Source organism: Panulirus ornatus, chromosome 17 (genome assembly GCF_036320965.1).
Source record: "Panulirus ornatus isolate Po-2019 chromosome 17, ASM3632096v1, whole genome shotgun sequence".
Classification (NCBI taxonomy): domain Eukaryota; kingdom Metazoa; phylum Arthropoda; class Malacostraca; order Decapoda; family Palinuridae; genus Panulirus; species Panulirus ornatus.
Window position 1 is genome coordinate 25,473,497 of NC_092240.1, and position 20,151 is coordinate 25,493,647.

The window sequence follows — 20,151 nt, forward strand, 5'->3', positions numbered from 1 at the left end:
AAGATGTGGACACTGTATATCTGAAGCTCAGGACACTGTATACCTATAACTCAGTACACTGTATAGCTTAAACTCAGCACACTGCAAGTCTTAAACACAATACACTGTATACCTTGTGCTGAGGACACTGTATACCTCAAACACAGCACAATGTGTAATTTAAACACAGTACGCTATACATAGTACAACTTAAACACAGTACACAATATATATATATATATATATATATATATATATATATATATATATATATATATATATATATATATATATATATACATATATATATATATGTAACTTAAACAAAGTACACTGTCTTTACCTAACACTAACAGCCGATCACAGCTTCATTCACCAAGCGGTAACACTGAGCATAATGTTACTGACACTTCAACACGGTCATCATGAATAAGGAGTTCATGCACCGCCATAAGTCAACTCCGAATTTTCACGACGATAACTACCCAGGAGCACGTCGACCCCGGAATACCATATCGTTCCAATTCATTATATTCCATGCACGCTTTTCACCCTCCTGCATGTTCAGGCCCCGATCGCTCAAAATCTTTTTCACTCCATCTTTCCACCTCCAATTTGGTCTCCCTCTTCTCCTCGTTCCCTCCACCTTTGACACATACATCCTCTATGTCAACCTTTCTTCACTCATTCTCTCCATGTGACCAAACCATTTCAAAACACCCTCTTCGGCTCTCTCAACCACTCTTTTTATTACCACACATCTCTCTTACCCTTACGTTACTTACTCGATCAAACCACCTCGCACCACATATTGTCCTCAAACATCTCATTTCCAAGACATCCACCTTCCTCCGCACAACTCTATCTATAGCCCACGCCTCGCAACCATACAACATTGTTGGAACCACTATTCCTTCAAACATACACATTTTTGCTTTCCGAGATAATGTTCTCGCTTTCCACATATTTTTCGACGCTCCTAGAACCTTGGCCCCCTTCCCCACCATGTGACTCACTTCCGCCTACATGGTTCCATCCGCTGCCAAATCCACTCCCATATATCTAAAACACTTCACTTCCTCCAGTTTTTCTCCATTCAAACTTACCTTCCAATTTACTTGTCCCTCAACCCTACTGTACCTAATAATAATAATCTTGCACTTATTCACATTTACTCTAAGCTTTCTTCTTTCACACACTTTAACCAAACTCAGTCACCAGCTTCTCCAGTTACTCACCCGAATCAGCCACTAACGCTGTATCATCAGAGAACAACAACTGACTCACTTCCCAGGCCCTCTCATCCACAACACTGCATACTTGCCCCTCTCTCCAAAACTCTTGCATTCACCTCCCTAACAACCCCATCCATAAACAAATTAAAAAACCATGGAGACATCACGCACTCCTGCCGCAAACCAACATTAACTGAGAACTATTTACTTTCCTCTCTTCCTACTCGTACACATGGCTTTCATCCCTGACAAAAACTTTTCAATGCTTTTAGCAACTTTCCTCCCACACAATATGCCTTTTCCAGAACCATAAATGCTACATACAAATCCATTTGCTTTTCTAAGTATTTCTCACATACATTCTTCAAAGCAAACACCTGATCCACACATCCTCTACCACATCTGAAACCACACAGCTCTTCCCCGATCTGATGCTCTGTACATGCTTAATGTGCTGAGAGGTGCAACTGGAGGGATGTCTGATCATTATCTTGTGGAGGCGAAGGTGAAGATTTGTGGGGGTTTTCAGAAGAGAGAATGTTGGGGTGAAGAGAGTGGTGAGAGTAAGTGAGCTTGTGAAGGAGACTTGTGTGAGGAAGTACCAGGAGAGACTGAGTACAGAATGGAAAAAGGTGAGAACAAAGGAGGTAAGGGGAGTAGGGGAGGAATGGGATGTATTTAGGGAAGCAGTGATGGATTGCGCAAAAGATGCTTGTGGCATGAAAAGCGTGGGAGGTGGGTTGATTAGAAAAGGTAGCCAGTGGTGGGATGAAGAAGTAAGATTATTAGTGAAAGAGAAGAGAGAGGCAATTGAACGATTTTGGCAGGGAAAGGGTGCAAATGAGTGGGAGAGGTATAAAAGAAAGAGGCAGGAGGTCAAGAGAAAGGTGCAAGAGGTGAAAAAGAGAGCAAATGAGAGTTGGGGTGAGAGAGTATCATTAAATTTTAGGGAGAATAAAAAGATGTTTTGGAAGGAGGTAAATAAAGTGCGTAAGACAAGGGAGCAAATGGGAATTTCAGTGAAGGGGGCTAATGGGGAGGTGATAACAAGTAGTGGTGATGTGAGAAGGAGATGGAGTGAGTATTTTGAAGGTTTGTTGAATGTGTTTGATGATAGAGTGGCAGATATAGGGTGTTTTGGTCGAGGTGGTGTGCAAAGTGAGAGGGTTAGGGAAAATGATTTGGTAAATAGAGAAGAGGTAGTAAAAGCTCTACGGAAGATGAAAGCCGGCAAAGCAGCAGATTTGGATGGTATTGCAGTGGAATTTATTAAAAAAGGGGGTGACTGTATTGTTGACTGGTTGGTAAGGTTATTTAATGTATGTATGAGTCATGGTGAGGTGCCTGAGGATTGGCGGAATGCTTGCATAGTGCCATTGTACAAAGGCAAAGGGGATAAGAGTGAGTGCTCAAATTACAGAGGTATAAGTGTGTTGAGTATTCCTGGTAAATTATATGGGAGATTATTGATTGAGAGGGTGAAGGCGTGTACAGAGCATCAGATTGGGGAAGAGCAGTGTGGTTTCAGAAGTGGTAGAGGTTGTGTGGATCAGGTGTTTGCTTTGAAGAATGTATTTGAGAAATACTTAGAGAAACAAATGGATTTGTATGTGGCATTTATGGATCTGGTGAAGGCATATGATAGAGTTGATAGAGATGCTCTGTGGAAGGTTTTAAGAATATATGGTGTGGGAGGCAAGTTGTTAGAAGCAGTGAAAATTTTTATCCAGGATATAAGGCATGTGTACGTGTAGGAAGAGAGGAGGGTGATTGGTTCTAAGTGAATGTAGGTTTGCGGCAGGGGTGTGTGATGTCTCCATGGTTGTTTAATTTGTTTATGGATGGGGTTGTTAGGGAGGTAAATGCAAGAGTTTTGGAAAGAGGGGCAAGTATGCAGTCTGTTGTGGATGAAAGAGCTTGGGAAGTGAGTCAGTTGTTGTTCGCTGATGATACAGCGCTGGTGGCTGATTCATGTAAGAAACTGCAGAAGCTGGTGACTGAGTTTGGTAAAGTGTGTGAAAGAAGAAAGTTAAGAGTAAATGTGAATAAGAGCAAGGTTATTAGGTACAGTAGGGTTGAGGGTCAAGTCAATTGGGAGGTAAGTTTGAATGGAGAAAAACTGGAGGAGGTAAAGTGTTTTAGACATCTGCGAGTGGATCTGGCAGCGGATGGAACCATGGAAGCGGAAGTGAATCATAGGGTGGGGGAGGGGGCGAAAATTCTGGGAGCCTTGAAGAATGTTTGGAAGTCGAGAACATTATCTCGGAAAGCAAAAATGGGTATGTTTGAAGGAATAGTGGTTCCAGCAATGTTATATGGTTGCGAGGCGTGGGCTATGGATAGAGTTGTGCGCAGGAGGTGGATGTGCTGGAAATGAGATGTTTGAGGACAATATGTGGTGTGAGGTGGTTTGATCGAGTAAGTAATGTAAGGGTGAGAGAGATGCGTGGAAATAAAAAGAGTGTGGTTGAGAGAGCAGAAGAGGGTGTTTTGAAATGGTTTGGTCACATGGAGAGAATGGGAGGGGAAAGATTGACCAAGAGGATATATGTGTCAGAGGTGGAGGGAACGAGGAGAAGTGGGAGACCGAATTGGAGGTGGAAAGATGGAGTGAAAAAGATTCTGAGTGATCGGGGCCTGAACATGCAGGAGGGTGAAAGGCGTGCAAGGAATAGAGTGAATTGGAACGATGTGGTATACCGGGGTCGACGTGCTGTCAATGGATTGAACCAGGGCATGTGAAGCGTCTGGGGTAAACCATGGAAAGTGTGTGGGGCCTGGATGTGGAAAGGGAGCTGTGGTTTCGGTGCATTATTACATGACAGCTAGAGACTGAGTGTGAACGAATGGGGCCTTTGTTGTCTTTTCCTAGCGCTACCACGCACACATGAGGGGGGAGGGGGTTGTTATTCCATGTGTGGCGGGGTGGCGATGGGAACAAATAAAGGCAGACAGTATGAATTATGTATATATGTATATATCAGTGTGTGTATATATATGTGTACATTGAGATGTATAGGTATGTATATTTGCGTGTGTGGACGTGTATGTATATACATGTGTATGTGGGCGGGTTGGGCCATTCTTTCGTCTGTTTCCTTGCGCTACCTCGCTAACGCGGGAGACAGCGACAAAGCAAAATAAAATAAATGAATAAATATATATATATATATATATATATATATATATATATATATATATATATATATATATATATATGGATTGCGCAAAAGATGCTTGTGGCATGAGAAGCGTGGGAGGTGGGTTGATTAGAAAAGGTAGCCAGTGGTGGGATGAAGAAGTAAGATTATTAGTGAAAGAGAAGAGAGAGGCAATTGAACGATTTTGGCAGGGAAAGGGTGCAAATGAGTGGGAGAGGTATAAAAGAAAGAGGCAGGAGGTCAAGAGAAAGGTGCAAGAGGTGAAAAAGAGAGCAAATGAAAGTTGGGGTGAGAGAGTATCATTAAATTTTAGGGAGAATAAAAAGATGTTTTGGAAGGAGGTAAATAAAGTGCGTAAGACAAGGGAGCAAATGGGAATTTCAGTGAAGGGGGCTAATGGGGAGGTGATAACAAGTAGTGGTGATGTGAGAAGGAGATGGAGTGAGTATTTTGAAGGTTTGTTGAATGTGTTTGATGATAGAGTGGCAGATATAGGGTGTTTTGGTCGAGGTGGTGTGCAAAGTGAGAGGGTTAGGGAAAATGATTTGGTAAATAGAGAAGAGGTAGTAAAAGCTCTACGGAAGATGAAAGCCGGCAAAGCAGCAGATTTGGATGGTATTGCAGTGGAATTTATCAAAAAAGGGGGTGACTGTATTGTTGACTGGTTGGTAAGGTTATCTAATGTATGTATGAGTCATGGTGAGGTGCCTGAGGATTGGCGGAATGCTTGCATAGTGCCATTGTACAAAGGCAAAGGGGATAAGAGTGAGTACTCAAATTACAGAGGTATAAGTGTGTTGAGTATTCCTGGTAAATTATATGGGAGATTATTGATTGAGAGGGTGAAGGCATGTACAGAGCATCAGATTGGGGAAGAGCAGTGTGGTTTCAGAAGTGGTAGAGGTTGTGTGGATCAGGTGTTTGCTTTGAAGAATGTATTTGAGAAATACTTAGAGAAACAAATGGATTTGTATGTGGCATTTATGGATCTGGAGAAGGCATATGATAGAGTTGATAGAGATGCTCTGTGGAAGGTTTTAAGAATATATGGTGTGGGAGGCAAGTTGTTAGAAGCAGTGAAAATTTTTTATCCAGGATATAAGGCATGTGTACGTGTAGGAAGAGAGGAGGGTGATTGGTTCTAAGTGAATGTAGGTTTGCGGCAGGGGTGTGTGATGTCTCCATGGTTGTTTAATTTGTTTATGGATGGGGTTGTTAGGGAGGTAAATGCAACAGTTTTGGAAAGAGGGGCAAGTATGCAGTCTGTTGTGGATGAGAGAGCTTGGGAAGTGAGTCAGTTGTTGTTCGCTGATGATACAGCGCTGGTGGCTGATTCATGTAAGAAACTGCAGAAGCTGGTGACTGAGTTTGGTAAAGTGTGTGAAAGAAGAAAGTTAAGAGTAAATGTGAATAAGAGCAAGGTTATTCGGTAGAGTAGGGTTGAGGGTCAAGTCAATTGGGAGGTAAGTTTGAATGGAGAAAAACTGGAGGAGGTAAAGTGTTTTAGATATCTGCGAGTGGATCTGGCAGCGGATGGAACCATGGAAGCGGAAGTGAATCATAGGGTGGGGGAGGGGGCGAAAATTCTGGGAGCCTTGAAGAATGTTTGGAAGTCGAGAACATTATCTCGGAAAGCAAAAATGGGTATGTTTGAAGGAATAGTGGTTCCAACAATGTTATATGGTTGCGAGGCGTGGGCTATGGATAGAGTTGTGCGCAGGAGGTGGATGTGCTGGAAATGAGATGTTTGAGGACAATATGTGGTGTGAGGTGGTTTGATCGAGTAAGTAATGTAAGGGTGAGAGAGATGCGTGGAAATAAAAAGAGTGTGGTTGAGAGAGCAGAAAGGGTGTTTTGAAATGGTTTGGTCACATGGAGAGAATGGGTGGGGAAAGATTGACCAAGAGGATATATGTGTCAGAGGTGGAGGGAACGAGGAGAAGTGGGAGACCGAATTGGAGGTGGAAAGATGGAGTGAAAAAGATTCTGAGTGATCGGGGCCTGAACATGCAGGAGGGTGAAAGGCGTGCAAGGAATAGAGTGAATTGGAACGATGTGGTATACCGGGGTCGACGTGCTGTCAATGGATTGAACCAGGGCATGTGAAGCGTCTGGGGTAAACCATGGAAAGTGTGTGGGGCCTGGATGTGGAAAGGGAGCTGTGGTTTCGGTGCATTATTACATGACAGCTAGAGACTGAGTGTGAACGAATGGGGCCTTTGTTGTCTTTTCCTAGCGCTACCACGCACACATGAGGGGGGAGGGGGTTGTTATTCCATGTGTGGCGGGGTGGCGATGGGAACAAATAAAGGCAGACAGTATGAATTATGTATATATGTATATGTCAGTGTGTGTATATATATGTGTACATTGAGATGTATAGGTATGTATATTTGCGTGTGTGGACGTGTATGTATATACATGTGTATGTGGGCGGGTTGGGCCATTCTTTCGTCTGTTTCCTTGCGCTACCTCGCTAACGCGGGAGACAGCGACAAAGCAAAATAAAATAAATGAATAAATATATATATATATATATATATATATATATATATATATATATATATATATATATATATATATTCAATCTCTTTTTTTTTTTTTTAATTTTCCAAAAGAAGGAACAGAGAAGAGGGCCAGGTGAGGATATTCCCTCAAAGGCCCAGTCCTCTGTTCTTAACGCTACCTCGCTATCGCGGGAAATAGCGAATAGTATGAAAAAAAAAAATATATATATATATATATGGATTGCGCAAAAGATGCTTGTGGCATGAGAAGAGTGGGAGGTGGGTTGATTAGAAAGGGTAGTGAGTGGTGGGATGAAGAAGTAAGAGTATTAGTGAAAGAGAAGAGAGAGGCATTTGGACGATTTTTGCAGGGAAAAAATGCAATTGAGTGGGAGATATATAAAAGAAAGAGACAAGAGGTCAAGAGAAAGGTGCAAGAGGTGAAAAAAAGGGCAAATAAGAGTTGGGGTGAGAGAGTATCATTAAAATTTAGGGAGAATAAAAAGATGTTCTGGAAGGAGGTAAATAAAGTGCGTAAGACAAGGGAGCAAATGGGAACTTCAGTGAAGGGCGCAAATGGGGAGGTGATAACAAGTAGTGGTGATGTGAGAAGGAGATGGAGTGAGTATTTTGAAGGTTTGTTGAATGTGTTTGATGATAGAATGGCAGATATAGGGTGTTTTGGTCGAGGTGGTGTGCAAAGTGAGAGGGTTAGGAAAGATGATTTGGTAAACAGAGAAGAGGTAGTAAAAGCTTTGCGGAAGATGAAAGCCGGCAAGGCAGCAGGTTTGGATGGTATTGCAGTGGAATTTATTAAAAAAGGGGGTGATTGTATTGTTGACTGGTTGGTAAGGTTATTTAATGTATGTATGACTCATGGTGAGGTGCCTGAGGATTGGCGGAATGCGAGCATAGTGCCATTGTACAAAGGCAAAGGGGATAAGAGTAAGGGCTCAAATTACAGAGGTATAAGTTTGTTGAGTATTCCTGGTAAATTATATGGGAGGATATTGATTGAGAGGGTGAAGGCATGTACAGAGCATCAGATTGGGGAAGAGCAGTGTGGTTTCAGAAGTGGTAGAGGATGTGTGGATCAGGTGTTTGCTTTGAAGAATGTATGTGAGAAATACTTAGAAAAGCAAATGGATTTGTATGTAGCATTTATGGATCTGGAGAAGGCATATGATAGGGTTGATAGAGATGCTCTGTGGAAGGTTTTAAGAATATATGGTGTGGGAGGCAAGTTGTTAGAAGCAGTGAAAATTTTTATCCAGGATATAAGGCATGTGTACGTGTAGGAAGAGAGGAGGGTGATTGGTTCTAAGTGAATGTAGGTTTGCGGCAGGGGTGTGTGATGTCTCCATGGTTGTTTAATTTGTTTATGGATGGGGTTGTTAGGGAGGTAAATGCAAGAGTTTTGGAAAGAGGGGCAAGTATGCAGTCTGTTGTGGATGAGAGAGCTTGGGAAGTGAGTCAGTTGTTGTTCGCTGATGATACAGCGCTGGTGGCTGATTCATGTGAGAAACTGCAGAGGCTGGTGACTGAGTTTGGTAAAGTGTGTGAAAGAAGAAAGTTAAGAGTAAATGTGAATAAGAGCAAGGTTATTAGGTACAGTAGGGTTGAGGGTCAAGTCAATTGGGAGGTGAGTTTGAATGGAGAAAAACTGGAGGAAGTGAAGTGTTTTAGATATCTGGGAGTGGATCTGGCAGCGGATGGAACCATGGAAGCGGAAGTGGATCATAGGGTGGGGGAGGGGGCGAAAATTCTGGGAGCCTTGAAGAATGTGTGGAAGTCGAGAACATTATCTCGGAAAGCAAAAATGGGTATGTTTGAAGGAATAGTGGTTCCAACAATGTTGTATGGTTGCGAGACGTGGGCTATGGATAGAGTTGTGCGCAGGAGGATGGATGTGCTGGAAATGAGATGTTTGAGGACAATATGTGGTGTGAGGTGGTTTGATCGAGTAAGTAACGTAAGGGTAAGAGAGATGTGTGGAAATAAAAAGAGCGTGGTTGAGAGAGCAGAAGAGGGTGTTTTGAAATGGTTCGGACACATGGAGAGAATGAGTGAGGAAAGATTGACCAAGAGAATATATGTGTCGGAGGTGGAGGGAACGAGGAGAAGAGGGAGACCAAATTGGAGGTGGAAAGATGGAGTGAAAAAGATTTTGTGTGATCGGGGCCTGAACATGCAGGAGGGTGAAAGGAGGGCAAGGAATAGAGTGAGTTGGAGCGATGTGGTATACCGGGGTTGACGTGCTGTCAGTGGATTGAATCAAGGCATGTGAAGCGTCTGGGGTAAACCATGGAAAGCTGTGTAGGTATGTATATTTGCGTGTGTGGACGTATGTATATACATGTGTATGGGGGTGGGTTGGGCCATTTCTTTCGTCTGTTTCCTTGCGCTACCTCGCAAACGCGGGAGACAGCGACAAAGCAAAAAAAAAAAAAAAAAAAAAAAAAATATATATATATATATATATATATATATATATATATATATATATATATATATATATATATATATATATATATATATATATATATATATATATATATATATATATATATATATATATATATATATATATACATATATATATATGGGTCATAAAGTTATAAGTGCATAATGATATACAGGGCCACACTAATATATACTGTAGAATGATTCTAGAAGGCGGTGGGACGGGGGAAGGTAGGTTAGGTGGGGTGAGGGAAGGGGTGGTGTGAGGCGGGGGGGTTACCTTGATGTTGGTGATGGAGACGGTGTTGTCCTGGACGTGGACCACGTGTCGGCCGCCGCCACACGTCTCCCTGAAACACAAGTCGTCAACACTTTAGATGCTTACCAGGACGCATTATCTGCTAGTACGAGAGAGAGAGAGAGAGAGAGAGAGAGAGAGAGAGAGAGAGAGAGAGAGAGAGAGAGAGAGAGAGAGAATTCTGGTGTGGCACCAGAATTCCTGAACAAACGGCGTTCGTGACCACCAACGCGGGCCTGAAGACCACACGGACCATAACCAAGACCACGACACGTGAATAACCGACTGGCCGGGTCGGACCAGTGGATGAACCATCCCCTCCCACACCACCACACTCAGCCCGACCCGACTGGCCTCTCAAGTGGCAGCCGGGTTCTGTCTGGCTCTCGCCAGCCATCCAGAAAACTCAAGAACTCTCAACCCAGGGAACGAGGAGACGAGTCTAGGAGTAAGCTGCCTCAAAAACGACTTCAGTAAAACACGTGGACACCGACGATCCTACGCAAGGAACTCCAGTGCCACAACCCTCCTAGAAATCCCAAGGAAACTTTTTGGAAATAATGACGAAGCTAAGGTTAGGAGGACACCCTGTAAACAATAATGACGAAGCTAAGGTTAGGAGGACACCCTGTAAACAATAATGACGAAGCTAAGGTTAGGAGGACACCCTGTAAACAATAATGACGAAGCTAAGGTTAGGAGGACACCCTGTAAACAATAACCTCTATAACCTTACTCAACGCGGCTCCTGGCGTTACAAATCCACCGCCCCAGCAAACGCGACTGCGGCAGAAAAACTGGCTATCGCCAAAGGACAAGGGTAAATTGCACACTTATACACAGAAACCTCAGCAAAGCCTTTGACAGAGTATGGACAATCGGCCTACAACATTAATTACTACATCCGACGCACAGCAGAAACCATCATCAACTCTGCAACGTCACCTGAGTTCCTTCTACTAAGCGGGGTACCCCAGGGCAGCGCCCTGTCACCAGAACCATTCATAACTCACACAGCTGACATACATTCACCAGTTGGTGCCATGAGCATGGACATCTGTGCCGATAACGCCACTCAGAATAGTAGTCTGGAACAACTCACTTCCAGAACATATACTCGTCTCATACAGTCAGGAGCAACCAGACCAAACACATTCGGAAAGGAATGGAAGATAAGAATATAACTAGGTCTAGTACAGTAGTCCTTGGAAGAATGCAAGACAACATGATCGTAATGAGAAACATGATAACACATAATCCTGGGTCACACACTCACATCAAGAGGTTTGATGATATATCAACAAAAGATTTGCACAAGAAAAAGCGGTCCTGATCAGTCTATCTAAGTTCTGCCACCTTCCAGAGAACTATAAACTACACGTAGTGAAGGCCAAGATGATATCTGTCCCAACTTACTCTCACCTACACCACCGTTCCTCGCCTCCAAATGGCGCATGCTGGAGTTACAGAGGATACGATTCATCACTAAAGAAAAATACCCCATCAGTGAGAGAAAAAAAACAACAACAATAGCATGAAAGACCAAAAATGAAAGACAGAAAAAACTCGGACAAATCCGACATTTGGCCAACAGTACAAACATGGAACATACATGGTTCCCTCGAAGCCTCAGAGCACTTAGGGAGGATCCAGTCGGTCATCGATGCTCAAACTGAACAAAGTGTTCAGCTTAGCTTAGTGAACCTCCTAAAAAAAAATGAAAGAAAAAAATACAATACGAATACATACACACCCACAGTCTGCCGTGGTTACATAAATAAGACACCAAAAAAACACGCTTCCAAAAAGTTACCCACACATATCAGAACACTTCCACCAGACATCTCCACACACTTCCATTCCCTCTACCATTTTAGACTATCTCCTCCCTTGTCCCGCCTCTTCTTCCTTTCCTCTAACCACCCTATAAAAACAGGGAGGAAGCTGGTGGATTGTCTGATTATCACACGGTGGTGGTGGTGGGGGACGGTGAAGATCTGTAGATGTGAAAGTAAACGAAACAAGGGAAATGAGTGAGGAATGGGAGGTATTTGGGAAATTAGTGCTGGCATGTGCGAGAGAAGTGTGTGGTATGCGATACGTGGGAGGTGGGCAGGTTCGAGATGGGTAGTGATTGGTGAGATGACGAAATAAAATTGCTGGTGAAAGAGAAGAGAGGGGTGTGTGGTGGGTACCCACAGAGAAAAGTGTAGGAGTTCAAGGGGAAGCCACGGGGTCGAAAAAGAGGGCAAAAGGGAGTGGCGGTGAGAGATTATCAGTAAACTTCAGGAAAAATTAAATGATTTGGAAAGTTGTAAGTGAGAAAAACAAGAGAACAAATGGGAACATCAGCGAAGGGTAAACTTGGGAAGTGGCAACAGGTAGTCATGGAGAGTGGTCGAGTGAAGAGAGAAGAGGTGGCGAAAGACTTGCAAATGATAAAATGTGGCAAGGCGACTGAAAAGGGGTTGACTGTATTGTTTTGTAGTTAGCTAGAATTTTCGGTGTGTAATGGAGGAGGGGCGAGTATGCAGTCTGTAGGGTGTGATGGCGCCTGGCAATTGTTTGCTTATGATACAGCACTAGTGGCAAATTCGAGTGAGAAACCGTAGATTTTAGTGTCTGAGTTTGTGAGTGTGTGTGAAAGGAGGAACATTAAAGCAAATGCGTACAAAAGCAAGGTTTTAGGTTCAGCAGGATTGAGGGACGGGTTAGCCTGGGGTGTGAGCATGAATGAAGAAAACTTGGACGAAGTGGGGCGTTTCTGAGACCTGGGAGTGGATATGGCAGCGAATGGAACAATGACTGAGTTGCTTCCTACAGTGGCTGGTGTTCCCTACAGTGGCTTTGGTGCTTCCTACAGTGGATGAGGTGCTTCCTACAGTGGCAAAGGCGCTTCCTACAGTAGCTGAGGTGCTTCCTACAGTGGCACAGGTGCTTCTTACAGTGACTAAGGGGCTTCCTACAGTGGCTAAGGGGCTTCCTACAGTGGCTAAGGGGCTTCCTACAGTGGCTGAGGTGCTTCCTACAACGGCTGAGGTGCTTCCTACAGTGTCGAGCTGCAACACGTTACTTGAGGGTTGGATTAGATCCGTCCAGCTGTTGCTTTTAGTCGCGTTTTGATTCCTTGTTAGTGGTGACGAGCAGGTTGCCTGCTGTAGTGACAGAAGCAGGTTGCCTGCTGTAGTGACTGGAGCAGGTTGCCTGCTGTAGTGACTGGGTCAGATTGCTTGTTGTAGTGACTGGAGCAGGTTGTCTGCATGTAACAGTAATTTCGGCTCTCAATATTTCCAATCTTGCCTCTCAGGATTTACGATTGGCTGTTCCTTGTACTGTATAGTCTTCCCGTTATGAATCAATACTCAATCTGTCGTCAGACTGAAATCAAATTGGACGGCAGTGCCTGCGTGCAGTGGGTCACACAGTTGCCTTCCCATCTCGTATATGAACCAGCGGATAGTCGGTAGGAGTCCTCGCTCCCTCATCATCCATCGCTGGGTCCAGGCGTGGTGCCACCCCAACTGTGTATGGACAGGCAACCTACTGTGTACAGTCAACCCACTATGTACAGTTAATTCCCTATGTACAGCCAACCCGCTATGTATAGTCAACCCACTATGTACAATCAATCCACTAAACACAGTTAACCCACTATGTATTGGTAACCCACTATATACAATCATTGTACTATGTACAGTCAACCCACTATATACAGTCATCCCACTATATACAGTCAATCCACTATGTACAGTCAACCCACTATGTACAGCCAACCTAATGAGTAGAGATAACCCATTGAGTACTGACAACCCACTGTGTACGGACAACCCACTATGTGCAGACGACCCACTTCATATAACCAACGCACTGTGTATAGACAACCCACTGTAACTAAATATCCTGGAACTTTATATATATAACAACTCTCAAGGCAGCTTGAGAAAATCCTCAATTATAGTTATGGTATACGGACAAACAGTATTTATGGATCTGCAGAAGGCATATGGTAGAGTTGATAGAGATGCTCTGTGGAAGGTATTAAGAATATATGAGGTAAATTGCTAGATGCAGGGAAAAGCTTTTATCAAGGATGTAAGGCATGTGTACGAGATGGAAGAGAGGAAAGTGATTGGTTCCAAGTGAATGTCGGTTAGCAGCAGGGGTGCGTGATGTCTCCATGGTTGTTTAATTTGTTTATGGATGGGGTTCTTAGGGAAGTGAATGCAAGAGTTTCAGAGAGAAGGGCAAGTATGTAGTCTGTCGTGGATGAGAGGGCTTGGGAAGTGAGTCAGTTGTTGTTCGCTGATGATACAGCGCTGGTGGCTGATTCGGGTGAGAAACTGCAAAAGTTGGTGACTGTGTTTGGTAAAGTGTGTGAAAGAAGAAAGCTGAGAGTAAATGTGAATAAGAGCAAGGTTATTAGGTTCAGTACGGTTAAGAGACAAGTAAATTGGGAGGTAAGTTTGAATGCAGAAAAACTGGAAGAAGTGAAGTGTTTTAGATATCTGGGAGTGGGTTTGGCAGCGGATGGAACCATGGAAGCGGAAGTGAGTCACAGGGTGGGGAAGGGGGCGAAGGTTCTCGAAGCGCTGAAGAATGTGGAAGGACAGAACGTTATCTCGGAGAGCAAAAATGGGTATGTTTGAGGGAATAGTGGTACCAACAATATCATATAGATGCGAGGCATGAACTTTAGATAGGGTTGTGCGCAGGAGGGTGGATGTGTTGGAAATGAGATGTCTGAGGACAAAATGTGATGTTAGGTGGTTTAATCGAGTAAGTAATGAAAGGGTAAGAGAGATGTGTGGTAGTAGAAAGTGTGGATGAGAGACCAGAATAGGGTGTATTGAAATGGTTTGGTAACATGGAGAGAATGAGTGAGGAAAGATTGACAAAGAGGATACATGTGTCAGAGGTGGAGGGAACGAGGAGAAGTGAGAGACCAAATAGGAGGTGGAAGGATGGAGTGAGAAAGATTTTGAGCGATCGGGACCTAAACATACAGGAGGTTGAAAAGCGTGCAAGGGATAGTGAATTGGAACAATGTGGTATACCGGGGTCGACGCGCTGTCGACGGATTGAACTAGGGCATGAAAAGCGTATGGGGTAAACCGTGGAAAGTTTTGTGGGGCCTAGATGTGGAAAGTGAGCTGTAGTTTCGGTGGATTATACATGACAGCTAGAGACTGAATGTGAAAGAATGTGGCCTTTCTTGTCTTCCTAGCGTTACCTCGAGCGTGCGCGGGGGAAGGGTAGTGCCATTTCATGTGTGGCGAGGTGGCGACGAGATAGATGAAGGCAGCAAGTATGAATATGTACGTGTGTATATGCGTATGTCTCTGTATATGTATGCATACGTTGAAATGTATAGGTATGTATATGTGCGTGTGTGGGCGTTTATGTATATACATATGTATGTGGGTGGGTTGGGCCATTCTAGCGCCTGTTTCCTTGCGCTACTTCATTAACGCGGGAGACATCGACAAAGTATAATAAAAATTATATATATATATATATATATATATATATATATATATATATATATATATATATATATATATATATATACATACTCGGTGTAAATCCATCCAAACCACTCCATAACTAGCCACCAACTTTCAAGTATATGTATATGTAACACATGTATATACATACACGTCAACACACGCACCTATACATACCTATACATTTCAACGTATACATACATATACACACACAGACATATACATATGTACACATTTCCATAATTCATACTTGCTGTCCTTAATCATTCCCGTCGCCACCCCGCCACACGTGAAATGACAACCCCCTCCCCCCGCATGTGCGCGAGGTAGCGCGGAGAAAAGACAACAAAGGCTCCATTCGTTCATACTCAGTCTCTAGCTGTCATGTATAATGCACCGATACCACAGCTCCCTTTCCACATCCAGGCCCCACAAAACTTTCCATGGTTTACCCCAGACGCTTCACATGCCCTAATTCAATCTATTGACGGCACGTCGACCCCGGTATACCACATCGTTCCAATTCACTCTCTTCCTTGCAAGCCTTTCACTCTCTTGCATGTTTAGACCCCGATCGCTCAAAAGTTTTTCACTCCATCCTTCCACCTCCAACTTGGTCTCCCACTTCTCGTTCCCTCCACCTCTGACACATATATCCTCTTTGTCAATCATTCCTCACTCGTTCTCCCCAAGTGACCAAACCATTTCAAAACACCCTTTTCTGCTCTCTCAACCACACTCTTTTTATTACCACACATCTCTCTTACCCTTTCATTACTTACTCTATCAAACTACCTGACACCAAACACTGTCCTCAAACAGCTCATTTCCAACACATCCACACTCCTCCACACAACTCTATCTATAGACCACGCCTCGCAACCATTTAACATTGTTGGAACCACTATTCCTTCAAACATACCCATTTTTGCTTTCCGAGATAATGTTCTCGCCTTCCACACATCTTTCAACGCTCCCAGAACCTTCGCCCCCTCCTTACCCTGTGATTCACTTCTGCTTCCATGGTTCCATCCGCTGCCAAATCCACCCCCAAGATATCTAAAGCACTTCACTTCCTCCAGTTTTTCTCCATTCAAACTTACCTCCCAATTGACTTGTCCCTCAACCCTACTGTACATAATAACCTTGCTCTTATTCACATTTACTCTCAGCTTTCCTCTTTCTTACACTTTACCAAACTCAGTCACCAGCTTTTGCAGTTTCTCACCCGAGTCAGCCACCACCGATGTATCATCAGCAAACAACAGCTGACTCATTTCCCAAGCCCTCTCATCCAAAACAGACTGCATACTTGCCCCTCTCTCCAAAACTCTTGCATTCACCTCCCTAACCCCATCCATAAACAAATTAAACAACCATGGAGAAATCACGCCCCCTGCCGCAAACTGACATTTCACTGAGAACCAATCACTTTCCTCTCTTCCTACTCGTACATATGCCTTACATCCTCGATAAAAACTTTTCACTGCTTCTAGCAACTTGCCTCCCACACCATACATTCTTAATACCTTCCATAGAGCATCTCTATCAACTCTATCATATGCCTTCTCCAGATCCATAAATGCTACATACAAATCCATTTGCTTTTCTAAGTATTTCTCACATACATTTTTCAAAGCAAACACCTGATCCACACGTCTTCTCCCACTTCTGAAACCACACTGCTCTTCCCCAATCTGATGTTCTGCACATGCTGTCACCTTCTCGATCAATACCCTCTCAATACAATTTCCCAGGAATACTCAACAAACTTATACCTCTGTAATTCGAGCACTCACTTTTATCCCCTTTACCTTTGGACAATAGCACTATGCATACATTCCGCTAATTCTCAAGTACCTCACCATGAGTCATACATACATTAAATATCCTTACCAACCTGTCAACAACACAGTCACCCCCCCCCTCTTTTTTTTTAATAAATGCCACTGCAATACCATCCAAAACAGCTGCCTTGCCGGCTTTCATCTTCCGCAAAGCTTTTACTACTTCTTGTGTTTACCAAATCATTCTTCCTAACCGTCTCACTTCGCACACCACCTCAACCAAAACACCCAATATCTGCCACTCTGGGCATGAGAAGAAAGATCATAAGAGGCAAGTTTTTTAGAAGTAGCTGAGAGAGTGTGTTAGTAGTTTTGATGCACGAGACCGAGTTATAGTGATGGGTGAGTTAAATGCAGAGGTGAGTAATGTGGCAGTTGAGGGAATAATTGGTGTACATCAGGTGTTCAGTGTTGTAAATGGAAATGGTAAAGAGCTTGTAGACTTGTGTGCTGAAAAAGGACTGGTGATTGGGAGTACCTGGTTTAAAAAGAGAGATATACATAAGTATACGTATGTAAGTACGAGAGATGGCCAGAGAGCGTTATTGAATTACGTGTTAATTCATAACCGTGTGAAAGAGAGACTTTTGGATGTTAATTTGCTGAGAGGGGCAACTGGAGGGATGTCAGATCATTATCTTATGGAGGCGGTGAAGATTTGTTGAGGATTTCAGAAAAGAAGAGAGAATGTTGCGGTGAAGAGAGTGGTGAGAGTAAGAGAGCTTGGGAAGGAGACTTGTGTGAAGAAGTACCAAGAGAGACTGAGTGCAGAATGGAAAAAGGTGAGAGCAAAAGATGTAAGGGGAGTGGGGATGAAATGGGATGTATTTAGGGAAGTAGTGATGGCATGCGCAAAAGATGCTTGCGGCATGAGAAGCATGGGAGGTGGACAGATTAGAAAGAGTAGAGAGTGGTGGGTGAAGTAAGATTATTAATGAAAGAGAAGACAAAGGCATTTGGACGATTTTTGCATGGAAATAGTGCAAATGAGTGGGATATGTATAAAAGAAAGAGGCAGGAGGTCAAGAGAAAAGTGCAAGAGGTGAAAAAGAGGGCAAATGAGAGTTGGGGTGAGAGAGTATTATTAAATTTTAGGGAGAATAAAAAGATGTTTTGGGAGGAGGTAAATAAAGTGCGTAAGACAAGAGAACAAATGGGAACATCGGTGAAGGGGGGTAATGGGGAGGTAGTGGTGGTGATATGAGAAGGAGATAGAGTGAGTATTTTGAAAGTTTGTTGAATGTGTTACATGATAGAGTGGCAGATATAGGGTGTTTTGGTCTAGGTGGTGTGCGAAGTGAGAGGGTTAGGGAGAATGATTTGGTAAACAGAGAAGACGTAGTGAAAGCTTTGCGGAAGATGAAAGCCAGTAAGGCGGCTGGTTGGGATGGTATTGCAGTAGAACTTATTAAAAAAGGGGGTGACTGTGTTGTTGACTGGTTGGTAAGGATATCTAATGTATGTATGGCTCATGGTGAGGTGCCTGATGACCGGCGAAATGCATGCATAGTGCCATTGTACAAAGGCAAAGGGGATAAAGGTGAGTGTTCAAATGTTGAGTATTCCTGGGAAATTATATGGGAGGGTATTGATTGAGACGGTCAAGGCATGTACAGAGCATGATTGGGGAAGAGCAGTGTGGTTTTAGAAGTGGTAGAGGATGTGTGGCTCTGGTGTTTGCTTTGAAGAGTGTATGTGAGAACTACTTAGAAAAACAAATGGATTTGTATGTAGTATTTATGGGTCTGGAGAAGGCATATGATAGAGTTGATAGAGATGCTCTGTGGAAGGTATTAAGAATATATGGTGTGGGAGGCAAGTTGCTAGAAGCAGTGAAAAGTTTTTATCGAGGATGTAAGGCTTGTGTACGAGTAGGAAGAGAGGAAAGTGATTGGTTCTTAGTGAATGTCGGTTTGCGGCAGGAGTGCGTGATGTCTCCATGGTTGTTTAATTTGTTTATGGATGGGGTTGTTAGAGAGGTGAATGCAAGAGTTTTGGAGAGAGGGGCAAGTATGCAGTCTGTTGTGGATGAGAGCTTGGGAAGCGAGTCAGTTGCTGTTCGCTGATAATACAGCGCTGGTGGCTGATTCGGGTAAGAAACTGCAGAAGCTGGTGACTGAGTTTGTTAAAGTGTGTGAAAGAAGAAAGCCGAGAGTAAGTGTGAATAAGACCAAGTTTATTAGGTACAGTAGTGCTGAGGGACAAGTCAATTGGGAGATATGTTTGAATGGAGAGAAACTGGAGGAGATGAAGTGTTTTAGATAACTGGGAGTGGATTTGGCAGCGGATGGAACCATGGAAGCGGAAGTGAGTCACAAGGTGGGGAAGGGGGCAAGTATGCAGTCTGTTGTGGATGAGAGCTTGGGAAGCGAGTCAGTTGCTGTTCGCTGATAATACAGCGCTGGTGGCTGATTCGGGTAAGAAACTGCAGAAGCTGGTGACTGAGTTTGTTAAAGAGTGTGAAAGAAGAAAGCCGAGAGTAAATGTGAATAAGAGCAAGTTTATTAGGTACAGTAGTGTTGAGGGACAAGTCAATTGGGAGATATGTTTGAATGGAGAGAAACTGGAGGAGATGAAGTGTTTTAGATAACTGGGAGTGGATTTGGCAGCGGATGGAACCATGGAAGCGGAAGTGAGTCACAAGGTGGGGAAGGGGGCAAAAGTTCCGGGAGCGTTGAAAAATGTGTGGAAGGCGTGAACATTGTCTCGGAAAGTAAAAATGGGTATGTTTGAAGGAATAGTGGTTCCAACAATACTATATGGTTGCGAGGCGTGGGTTATAGATAGAGTTATGCGTAGGAGGGTCGATGTCTTGGAAATGAGATGTTTGAGGACAATATGTGGTGTGAGGTGGTTTGATTAAGTAATGAAAGGGCAAGAGAGGTGTGTGGTAATAAAAAGAGTGTGTTTGAGAGAGCAGAAGAGGTTGTTTTGAAATGGCTTGGTCACATGGAGAGACTGAGTGAGGAAAGATTGACAAAGAGGATATGTGTCAGAGGTGGAGGGAACGAGAAGTGGGAGACCAAATTGGAGGTGGAAGGATGGAGTGAAAAAGATTTTGAGTGATCGGGGCCTGAACATGCAGGAGGGTGAAAAACGTGCAAGGAATAGAGTGAATTGGAACGATGTGGTATACCTAGATCGACGTGCTGTCAAT

General features: G+C 43.5%; 1 protein-coding gene across 1 annotated transcript in view; it reads right to left on the reverse strand.

The window, feature by feature from the left end:
- The window catches only part of LOC139754646 (uncharacterized), a 333,848-nt gene that overhangs the window by 300,590 nt on the left and 13,107 nt on the right, over nt 1-20,151 (reverse strand). The window contains exon 2 of the mRNA XM_071672166.1: nt 9,626-9,695. Within this exon, the coding sequence (XP_071528267.1) occupies nt 9,626-9,695 (70 nt within the window). The remainder of the gene's footprint in view (nt 1-9,625; nt 9,696-20,151) is intronic.